Source organism: Condylura cristata, unplaced genomic scaffold, assembly GCF_000260355.1.
Source record: "Condylura cristata isolate star-nosed mole 26May11 unplaced genomic scaffold, ConCri1.0 scaffold00017, whole genome shotgun sequence".
Classification (NCBI taxonomy): Eukaryota; Metazoa; Chordata; class Mammalia; order Eulipotyphla; family Talpidae; genus Condylura; species Condylura cristata.
In genome coordinates this window covers 165,192-176,743 of record NW_004567118.1, presented here as the reverse complement: position 1 = coordinate 176,743, position 11,552 = coordinate 165,192, and the positions used below count along the sequence as shown (strand labels likewise).

Here is an 11,552-nt window from a genome sequence, read left to right as displayed (position 1 = left end):
GGGTACAGGCCAGAGGTGCAGGGGGTGAGAAGATCCATCAGAGACAGAGTGGGGAGCAGAACAGACAGATTGACAAGTTCACTGCTAAGGGGAGCAGTGGGCAGACAGGAGAGGTCTGCTGCACCCTGGGGGTCACTCCCTGGCCGGGGATTGGAACTCGTGCTGAAGCAGCTGCGGCCAGCTTCAGAGTGCTGCCCTTCAACCCCTTGCGCTACCAGGGAGGGCCCAATTCTTAAATCTCTTAAAGACAGTATAGCAACTACCTCTTTTAGGTGGCTTAAAGGTAAACCTGTATAAAGCAGGTGCCTGAGCTGGGTGATTTCAGGAGCCCCCTGTAAGATCTAGGATCCCAGGGCATGCTCACAACTCACCTGCCTACCCAGAGTGGCTTGAATTCCTTGGTGTCAGCGATCCCCAAGTTAGGCAGTGACTATGAGCCAGCAACCACTGACCCCCTCTATGCAAAGGAGCTGGGCGCTACAGAGACTATTGGTCTCACTGAAGGGAGCTTTTAGTTTAGTTACTGATAAGATGGGGTGTGTGCTTAGCCCTAACTGGGTGGCACAGTCAATAAGGCTTGAGGTTGTCAAGGAGACAGGCACACAGGCACATTAGAAGCTGGGATGGTTGGGGAGCCTGGGTGGGGGGGACTGTGGCTTGATCTGAGTCTTATGTGTGAAGGTTCATGGGAGAAACCCATTCCAGGTGGGGGAAATAGAGAGGGCCAGAGCTGCGGTAAGTGGGAGCAGGAGAGGGGTAGCCGATGATGGCAAAGGAGGCTGGAGCCCACACCCAGGACTACCGCATGTGTCAGGGAAAGGTCGTGTCTGTTACTCCAAGAGAGGAGGGAGCTGCTCTGTGATGTGAGTGCACCAAACCTGAGTGGGAAGAAAAGGGCACATTCACCTCTTCCTGGAGTTCACCTCTCTTGTTGATTTTGTGCTTCTGCTGACCCTTCTTCTTGATTTGATCATGAGTGAGAAGCCATGAGTGCCATCACTGTCCGGTCACAGCTCCAGGCAGCCATATTCTAAGGCTTAGAACCAGGAGCTATGTGAGACCCTTCACTAACCTCATGCTCTCCCTCTTTCCAGGATTATCCATCTCTGGGGCTGATGACTGAGAAGCTATCCCAGAAAAACATCAATTTGATCTTTGCAGTGACTGAAAGGGTGGTCAAGCTCTACCAGGTGACTGTCTTTGGGGCTTCCTGGGGCTCAGGGGGGACCTGTTCCTGGGAAATAGCTCTGGCCAGCACTGGCCATGATCCCACCAGGAAAGACGTGTTTCCAGGAGCTGTTGATTCTTCTCTCCTGTCTCTGTCTGCTCCTCCCCCCACCTAGCTGCATGGGGGCGTGACTTTGTAGTGGTGGAGGGGAGACACATAAAGGGCCGAGGGGTGTGAGGTGTTTGCTATAGTTTTGCTCAGGGCTGAAAAACTGCTGGGTTGATTCCTGGCAGTGACAAGTAAGACACCCCCTCCTTCTCTCCGTCTTCAATTCAAGATCCTCAGTCTGATTTGGGGAGGGCTTTTGGAGGTCACCGCTGACATTCAGTCAACTTGGGACTCTGGGTCTTCCTTTCTAGAACTACAGTGAACTCATCCCAGGCACCACAGTGGGGGTCCTGTCTGCTGATTCCAGCAACGTTCTCCAGCTCATCGTGGATGCTTATGGGGTAAGTGTCTTGCCCTAGAGCGGGCCTGTTTGGACTTTTGGGGGAAGGCACAGACTTGGGAGTCCTGGCTGCTACTCCACCATGTGGCTTTCACTGCCTCCCTTTTGTTCTCCCGGAAACTAGATGATGCCAACAGTGGAAGTATGCAAATTTTTGAGAAATAATTGAGCCCAGAAAGGAATGCCAGGGGTGTCAGGAGAAGGGGGTGGGGGATGGGGAGCTTGGAGCAGGTGGGAGGGAAAGAGAAGATGGGGATGGTGATGAGAAAGCAGCAGAGCCCTGAAGTTGTGGGGGGGAGGGTGCCGGAGAGCTGGGTCCCAACAATAGAGAGAAGAGGGAGTGGAGTTGTGGGAAGGTGAGATTGATGAAAAATTAGACAACTGAGAAAAAATGCACAAAATGATGTAAAGATAAACTATTATATAAAATTTTTAAAAATTGAATGAGATTGTCTAAAAAAAATTAGGTAGAAAGTGCTACACTCAAGGCGCCCACACTGGCACCCCTGCTGCAGCTCCATGAGGTCTGCAAGTTGGCATAGCTGGTTCAGGGAGAGGTCCCAGGCAGAAAATAGGCTTCTGGGGTGCCCTGGCAGCTGGCAGATGTGGGGGAGTCCAGGGCCACCTGGTAGGTTTTGCTTGGGAGGGAATTGACTTTTACCCAGTAGGGAACTGACGTGTCTTCACCACACACGTCCTTTCCTTCTTCTTCCTTCTGCTCAGAAAATCCGCTCTAAAGTGGAGCTGGAAGTGCGCGACCTGCCAGAGGAGCTGTCCCTGTCCTTCAACGCCACTTGCCTCAACAACGAAGTCATCCCTGGCCTCAAGTCCTGTGTCGGACTCAAGATCGGCGACACGGTGAGTTGGGCTGTGCAGGGGCTGACCCTGGCCTGCGCCCTTGAGTGACTGGGGGTGCCCTGCCTCTTCCTTCTCTGTACTTTCTTCCTGAAGATCATTACCAGGTGGGTGCATGGAGGTGCCACTGTTGCCTCTGAAATGGGTGCTTCCGCTTTCCCTGCTAAGTAAACGCCACAGGTTTTTTACAACTTACATCTAGGTCATGGCTGTGGTGCATGCATAATTAATTGCAATTGAAAATACTTCTCTTCAGCTCCTAACGAGTCTCCAGCCTCCCCCAAGGTAATGCTTTTCCCACCCTCTGCCAGGTAGTGCTAACAGGCCAGTGTGGGCTCTGAGTGTTTACTGAGCACAGGTTTTGCACCAGGCTTGCTCTGCTGCTGAAGGCTCATCGGCAAATAGAACAGGAAAATGCCTGTCTTGGGGACTTAAGGATGCACATGTTCACTTTGCCCTCCAGGGCTTTCCCTCCTCGAAGGATAATTTTCCTTAGCTTCAGCCTCATTGGTTAGAGAAGGGGGACCGAATGGAAGGGGGTGTCGCTACCTCCCCCTCTCATCTATATATCTACCATTACAGCTTTGGGAATTTTGCTCATGTGTAGATCCCTACCCACCTCCATCCACATGTCTCTGTGATCTCGGCACACCTGCACACACCTCTTGTCAGAAATACCGGTCTAAGATGCATTTGATCGCATGAGTGGTGCAATGTTATATGGAAATTGAACAGTAGGGCCTGAGCTTGCTCACAGTGTGGCATTGTGTGGTACAAAGGAGAGCTTCGTGCATCTCGCTGATGTAATGCTGTCAGGCCAGCTCACTCAGTGGCCATGCAGAGGGTGACAAGATTTCACCTATGGCATAAAAACACACACCTGTCTCCTGACAGCGGGCCACGTCTTTGCACCCAGCCAGCTATGCCACCACTGCACAGCTCTCCTGGGACTTGTGCACTGGCCTTGCAAACCTAGGCAGAGGGAAGGCGGAGGACTCCAGGTAGCAGGAGGACACGACACCCAGTTTGGGCATCTCAGGCAGGGCAGGGAGCAGCTTCCTGTCTGGGCTGGAGTGTAGGGTCTGCCTGGGCTGGAATATGATCTTGCTTTTTATGCAGGTGAGCTTCAGCATCGAGGCCAAGGTGCGGGGCTGCCCCCAGGAGAAGGAGAAATCCTTCACCGTTAAGCCCGTGGGCTTCAAGGACAGTCTCACCGTCCAGGTGACCTTTGACTGTGACTGCGCCTGCCAGGCCGAGGCAGAACCTTTCAGCAGCCGCTGCAACAACGGCAATGGGACCTTCGAGTGTGGGATGTGCCGCTGCGGGCCTGGCTGGCTGGGGTCCCAGTGTGAGTGCTCAGAAGAGGACTACCGGCCTTCGCAACAGGACGAGTGCAGCCCCCGTGAGGGCCAGCCCATCTGCAGCCAGCGGGGCGAGTGCCTTTGTGGCCAGTGTGTCTGCCACAGCAGCGACTTTGGCAAGATCACGGGCAAGTACTGTGAGTGTGATGACTTCTCCTGCGTCCGCTACAAGGGGGAGATGTGCTCTGGTGAGTAGACCTGCACCCCCTCCACTGTCCCGGGGTCCCACATTCTCACACACCTGCAGCTTCTGAAAACATGTCCAGGGCTCCAGGTGGGCACCAGGAGGCTCGGTGTGCAGAGCTGAGTTAACGGTATTCCATGCCCATGGCAGGATTTCTTTTTCCTGTTGGAGGGAGAAGGCTGCCCTAGGAGAGACTCACAGATAGCCCCTCGGGGCACCAGGGCCGAGGCAGCCCTGGGGATCCTGGTCTGGCATGAGGCAGTGTGGGAGGGAGCCCGGCCAGAGTGTGTTTCCTTTGGCTGCCGGCCCCACTGCAGCCACAAAACAAAGCTGCCTGGGTCAGTGGCCCTGGTTCCTGCCTCCCACTGGTGTGAGAACAGCTTGTCTTCCTGGGCTCCAGTCCAGCATTAAGGATCCTGGGCAGCTTTTCAGTGGCCTCCCTCCGCCCTCCCTGCCAGGCCCCAGGTGTGCACCCTGTGGTGCCGCCATTATCTTCTCTAGTGACAGACGTTCTGGGACACACTGTCCCTCTATGTGCCAGGTGCTCGGTCCCTATGGGTGAGCAGTTCACCTCTGAGACTCCTGACCTAGCTCGTGGTCGCCCCTCCCTGGAGCTGCTGGACGTGTGGTCTTGCTGCAAGCGCGGCCTCATGCAGTTGTGTGTCTGCAGAGCCCCCACGTCCCTCCTGTCCTAGCCACTGGGTGCATGATCTCCGTGATGGTCTGTTCTCAGCACCCCTGCCTCAGATATCAGGGTGTGCGCCTTTGTCCTCAGGAACTCTTCCACCTGCCCTATCCATGAACATAGTTTGGCCGGGCTCCCCCGGTCCTGTGCTGCGTGTTGTTTGGAACAGAGAGGCATGACTAAGCTGGTTTCACCCGTGATGAGTTTACCTAAGGATAATTCACAGCACCAGGCAGAGCCACCAGGCAGAGCCTCAGGGGTCGTATAGGGGTTTTTTAGAAAGAGACTTGCCATGGGCAGGGGAGGCCTGTGGCTTCATGGAAGAGCTGGGGGGATGTCAGAGGCAGAGCTGGCTCTTAAGAAGAGGAGTGAGTGAGGCTTCAGCCCAGAAAGTCAAGCGCCACAGGGAGAGCCATTGCCTTCCCTCCTACCTGCAGTGTGATGCTCTCTCCTCTCCTGCTCCTCACTCCCATGCTGCTTTCCTTGCTCTGTTCTCTTCATTACACTTTGCCCTCACTTCTTACCCACCTCCTCTGGCTTCTCTCTGGGCTTGGGCTCAGCCTTCCTTTGACTGGAGGAGGGCCTGCCCTGTGACATTACCACACTGTGGCTCCTTTTTAGGGGCTGACCCTGCCAGGGCTTGGGGTCAGCCTGCTGGCTCTGGCCTGAGGCTTCCATTCCTAACCTCATTCCTTGGCTGGCCTGGCAGACCCTTTTCTCAAAGATCACTTTGTTTAGTCCACAAAGGAAGCACTAGGAGGAGGTTGTCTGAGGAAGCGGAGGCCTCTTGAGTCTGCCAGGCATCTGCTGGGCAGGCCTCTCCCCGGGGAGCCATGCACAGTGTCTGGGGACCGTGGGCTTTGTGGACCCCAGTGGTGGGCTGGCTCACACATCCTCCAGCTGCTTTTCAGGCAGCTGGTAAAGCTCATAACTGCCTCTTCTCTGACAATTGCCAGTGACTGATGGACAAGAGGTTGCACAGGCCGGTTGCCTTGCCTCCAGTGAGGCTAGCTCTGGGGTGCTCTGATCCCACTGTGGGGTCAGACTGGAGGGGGTCCCTGCTGACCCACATTCCTGTTAGTTGTTAACTCCTGTCCTGCCTCCCTCCATCTCCCCACTCCTCAATAAGTCATGTGTACCTGGTTTCTTGCCACAAGCTGTACTTCCAAGGCAGGCTTTCTTCTTTCCCCAAGCTCCCTCCAGTCTGGTATCACTGCTGTACAGACAGGCTTCATAGCAGGGGCTGCCGACCTTGTTCCCACTATCTTCCCGGGGATGTTTTGCCTCCTCCTCGCCAGGGCCCCGTCCGTCCAGTCCATCCTTCCCTGTAGCCATAGTCGCCTTTGAACACACGGCTCCCCACCTCAACCCTGACTGGCACTTGGCCAATAATTATTTATTGTGGGGGACTATCCTGTGTGTTGGAGGATGTTTAAGGGTGTCCCTGGCCTCTCCTCACTAAAATTGTTAGTAGCGACTTTCCAGTTGTGACCAAAAATGTCACAAGACTTTGCCACATGCCCTCTGGGAAACAAAACAGCCCCTTCTCTGATGAGAAACAAAGTTTTAAAGCCTTGGTCAGCTTGGTCCTGCCATCCCATGCTTACAGACCTACGCATGCTGCACCGTCCAGGAGGCCAAGTCCAAAGTCCAATAGCCCAACACTCTAGATCTTCACAATTGGGCCAAACTGCCTTCAGCTCCGCCTCCCATCACAGTGTCCACATTTGCTACCACAGTGTACTGCCCATCTGCACTATCCTCACCCCTCACACTTCTGTTCATGCTGTTCCCTTCTACCAGGTGGCCACTGCCCAACTCCTATGCACCCTTCCAGGCCCAACTCAAATGTTACAGATAACTTTTCCTGACCTCCCAAGGCCAAGTCAAATGTCTGTCTAGTTCTGTCCATCCGGAATACTTATCTCCATGGTTAGTTTGCAAAAGAGGTACTGTTCTTTTCTCTAACTGCCTCTAAGGGCTGTCCCACCACCCTCCCCAAGGTCACCTGTGATGCTGAGGAGAGGACTTGGACAGGGAAGGCAGTGGTGTTGGTGAGCCCAAGAGGCAGCTGAGTGGTTTCTGCGGCCTTTCAGTCCAGATCCAGGAGGAAGGCTGGCCTACAGGAGGCCGCCAGCTACCTGAGGTCATTGCTAGAGGTTGTCTCTGCTGCTGTCCACTTCAGAAAAAGCTCCCATTCATCTGGTTTCTCTCATTTCCTTGCTGCTTTTCTCTATGGCATTCACAGGTTTTATCTAACAGCCTTGGCCCTCTGCAAGCCAAGAAGAGGCTTTGTTTATTCTCTGCTAGTAGAGGGAGCCAGCATGTTCAAACTGGTGGTTGTCTGACCCAATGGGGTGATGAGGGTAGGCCTCTCAGGTCAGGAGAGAGCAGGAGTCCTATGTCAGAATTTTGGGATCGGAGAGGCCTTTGCTCACATCAGGTCACACTATCAAGGCCACTGAGTGCCCCGTCTGGGTTTAGTGCCACCCCAGCTTGCAGGGCTAAAGAGCTTACCACTAGGCCTCAGACTGAGGCTGGCAGAGAAGGCAGAGGGATTCAGCCTTGGGCAAGAGAAAGGGCTGGGACTTAGTTTCTGAGAATCCTTTGCCCTCCAGTGAACGCAGTGCCATGCCTTGGGATACCTGGAGCACTGCCCCAGTGGGGAGGGCGCCCTGATGGTGAGCCAGCTGCTTGCCAGCCAGGAGGAGCATTTTATGTCCAGCGAGGAGAGCCGGGTGTGCAGCCCACGGCCTGGGTGGCCCCTCACCAGCTGGCCGCCCCCGGTTGTGTGCTTTCAGGCCATGGCCAGTGCAGCTGTGGGGACTGCCTGTGTGACTCCGACTGGACTGGCTACTACTGCAACTGCACCACACGCACCGACACCTGCATGTCCAGCAACGGCCTGCTGTGCAGTGGCCGTGGCAAGTGTGAGTGCGGCAGCTGCGTCTGCATCCAGCCCGGCTCCTACGGGGACACCTGTGAGAAGTGTCCCACCTGCCCTGATGCCTGCACCTTTAAGAAGTGAGTGGGCAGCGAAGTGAGTTGGAGAGAATTGGGTGTCTGCAGGGGCCAAGTCCCCAACTCTCCAGGTTCTCTTGAGGAAGCGGAGTCTGCCCCATTGGGGTGGCTTTCTTTTCTTTTTTCCACTGCCAGCTTTGGGGAAGGTTGGAGGTAGACCTTGAAGGGGAAGCCTGGACTCCACGTGGAGGATCCCCCTTTTGTAGGGTGAAGTCCTGGATCCCTCTGAGTTGGGAGGACAACTACCCCAGATAACTTCTGGGGAGTGTTCCACTGCTGACATTCTGATCATGGGAGATGGGGGAGAGGGGGGAGCTGGACTTAGGAACAACACTATGTGGAACAGGAGAATTTCACCCATGCAAACCCACCCCCCGGTGGAAGCGGCCGTTGGCACTGTGGCTGAGCCCTCTCCTACCGCGTCCAGAGGGCTGGAGCCACGGGCCTGCGGCCTGCGCAGTGTCGGGGTGCTGAGTGGGGCCCACCCTTGGTGGATGCTCCACTGTCACTGTCTTGAAATTCTTAGTGGTCTCCAAACAAGCGACCTGACATTTTCATTTTGTTCTGGGTCCCCAAATGGGGGAGAGGTTTAGACTTTCAGGCTCCTAACAGTGGCCTGGGGCTCGCCTCCTGTCCCAGCCCTGGACGGGACCAGAAGAAGCTGTACAAAGGACCTGGGAGCCTGTGCCAGCCAGGCCCTCTCTAGGGGTGAGGAGAGCCGGCCCACCGCTGAGCATAGAACCCCCAAGTCTTGTGGCATGGGCGTTTTTAGTTTGTTTTCTGAGGTAGCACTAGCTGAAGCGTCCTTCTGCTTGCTCTTCCTCCGCCTTCATCCCGTGTTCCTTCTCTTGCAGGGAGTGTGTGGAGTGTAAGAAGTTTGGCCGAGGAGCCCTCCATGAGGAAAACACCTGCAGCCGCTACTGCCGCGATGAGATCCAGCAGGTGAAGGAGCTCGGTAAGCACCGTGGCTCACAAACCTTCCGCTTGCTCCCCACGCCATCCACTCCCACCTGTAAAGTGGAGGAGTCATGCCTACGCCTCGGAATGCCGTGCAGATCTGGTATACAGCAGGCGCCGGCCACGTGCTGACTCTCGGGGAGTCCTCCTGGGTCTCTACTAATGTGTTCAGCAGACCTCCCCCTTCTGCTGCAAGACTCAGCAAGATCCTTCCAGGGGAGCAGCCAACCCTAATTTTCCTCCCCAAGCAAAGGAAGCTAGTGCACCTCACTATACGATGAAGAGACTGAGGAGCAGAAGGGGGCGTAGCCGCCACCTCGCTCAAGTCCGGCTAGTGAGCACTTGCGAAGTCTGCTTAACTGAGAGTAAGAATTCCGCAAAGCCGAGGCAAAGCTGAGGCACACACTTTCCTGGCGGCGGATTTGTCACCGAAATCGTTGTCCTAAAGTCCTTTTGGTTCTCTGGCACGGCCCTGGAATGGGATGTGTAGAAATACAGTGGTGAGCAGCTCTTGCCTCCTGTTACTCTGGTTTATTCATCTTGACTTGAAAGAAGAACTGGGCGCTGTCAGCTCATTTGATGTGACCATTGGGTGATGTTATCTGGATGGGTGGTGCCAGGAAGAGAGCAATCTCTTATGAAAGCAGGAACTACGTTTTTTGCAGTGGAAGCCACAGCCAATCAGTCAGCTTCTAGGCAGGAGTGTTATGTAAACATTTCTGGGTGGGGGTGTCATTGGCTAATATCCGAAGTGTAGCTCTTTGGGTGTTGAGTTTGAAGAGGAAGTTCTTCCTCTGAAGGAGATGGGGCTTGTTTTCCTTCATTCCTGGGGGGAGGCAGCTGAGATGCAAGACATCTTTATTATTACTGTCTAGCCCAGGTGGGTGTTATAAGTTAGTTGTTAAGTGTTTTTTTTCTGCAACTCCACCCAGCCATGATAATCATAAAAGTAAATGCTTCTTTGTATGAATTTTGTGACTTAGATTATGAAAGTAGTTTTTCATGCACTTTTTCTTATTCTTCCCCAATGACCTAGTCAAGTAGGACTATAGAATACTATTCTTTTCATTTTGCAGAAGAGGAAACTAAATCTCAGAAAAGTTAAGTAATTTTGCTTACATTAGTTAAGATCAGAAGTAAGTTTTGAAATCTTTTCTGGGTCGCCACGTGGTGATGCCCAGCTCACCGAGAGCTGGTTGAGTTCACATCTGTGGGATGTGCTTGTTTTGACTGACTTCCTCACTTGATGTGTGACGTTGGTCCTTTTGTTCAATGCGTGCCAGTTTTTACCCACTGGGTTTCATCGTTGTACAGTGCAGGGTGACGCCCAGTGGAGGGTAACCCACAGTTTCCCTGTCAGAACAGCAGGCCTTAGAATTAGGAGGGACGAAGCCTGTAAACATGATGGGAATGAGGGAGGACAGATTGACTCTGGAGAGGAACACAGGGCCAGGAGAGGAACAGGGGCTCAGAAGCAGAAAGAGAAACGTATGGAAGTAGAAGGATGGAGAACACAGGCTGTTTAGCATCACTGAGCAAGCGGAGAAAAGAGAGGGAGGGAGGGAGCACCCTCTGTGGGGAGGCAGTGTTTACCCTTGCTGTTTAATGCTCCATTCGACCTGGGAGGGTGTGGCTCCTTCTATGCCGGAAGAGAGACTTGAAGTCAAGTAACTTACCCAAGACCTCACCACGGGTAGGCGGGAGAGGCTGTTATGTGGTGTCTCTTCCAGGGGAAGGAAAGAGAGCCAAAAATGGCCTGTGAGGCATAAAATACATCAACCAGAGTGATGTGGAGGCAGCTGCCGGCCTCCATCTTAGTGTAAACATCTTGCCTGGTGTCAGATGTAGGGTTTCCTGTCTCCTGTGTTACAGGAATCCTGTGAGGAGGATTTGTGGGGTGGCCCCATCTTCCAGGCATTGACCCATTTTTCATTCTCCCAGGGGACACGGGCAAGGATGCAGTGAACTGCACCTACAAGAATGAGGATGACTGTGTGGTCAGGTTCCAGTATTATGAAGACGCCAGTGGAAAGTCCATCCTGTATGTGGTTGAAGAGCCGGGTGAGTGAGGCCTGCGGCCCCTGACCTGGCCCAGGGGGCCGGGGACCTTGTTGGAGGCATCCACCCCTCTCATCTCCTACACAGAACAGCCAGGCTGGACCTGCCCTACCAGGTGAGGCTAGGGCCTGTTATCAACATATGGAAGGATATAGAAATACAAATATTACCAAGCAAGTGACTTGCCAGTCGAGGACATAAGAAGGCGGGCAAGGAGAGGAAGAAGCTAGGAATGAATCCCAACAAGGAACAGAATACAGCATGGCATTTTTTGGTGATGATAATGTTGAGAATCAAGGAATTTAAATTCTAGGGCTTTTCAGCACAAGTTAGCGTCTCCACTAAAAGTTACATGGTGACCAAGAGTAGTCTGCCTGTTGCTTCTGAGGTAGCAGCTGGTTTGAGCAGAAGACCTTATAGCACCGGGAGACATGCCAACGGTTTGAGGCACCAGCCCAAACCCTGAACCGTGAAGAGGTAGTGCTTGCTCTCGAGACCCCTGGAGGCAGGAGCTCATCCCACCTACACAAACTACAGGTTTATCACCATTCAGCATGTAGATTTGCTTGCTTTTCTTTACTGGCTTCATTGCCTTCCTTTTTTTTTTTTTTTAATAAAGATTTATTTATTCATACAGAACTGGGGTATAGGCTGGAGATGCGGAGGGTGAGAGGATTCACCAGAGACAGAGTGGGGACAGGAGCAGGCAGATTGACGAAGTGCACTGCTGAGAGGAGCAGTGGGCGGGCCAGGAG

General features: G+C 53.7%; 1 protein-coding gene across 1 annotated transcript in view; it reads left to right on the top strand.

Annotated features, from left to right (window-relative positions):
• The window catches only part of ITGB3 (integrin, beta 3 (platelet glycoprotein IIIa, antigen CD61)), a 32,683-nt gene that overhangs the window by 13,578 nt on the left and 7,553 nt on the right, over positions 1-11,552 (top strand). The window contains exons 6-12 of the mRNA XM_004684047.2: positions 1,095-1,190; positions 1,588-1,677; positions 2,400-2,534; positions 3,651-4,080; positions 7,563-7,785; positions 8,637-8,737; positions 10,681-10,800. Of these exons, the coding sequence (XP_004684104.1) occupies positions 1,095-1,190; positions 1,588-1,677; positions 2,400-2,534; positions 3,651-4,080; positions 7,563-7,785; positions 8,637-8,737; positions 10,681-10,800 (1,195 nt within the window). The remainder of the gene's footprint in view (positions 1-1,094; positions 1,191-1,587; positions 1,678-2,399; positions 2,535-3,650; positions 4,081-7,562; positions 7,786-8,636; positions 8,738-10,680; positions 10,801-11,552) is intronic.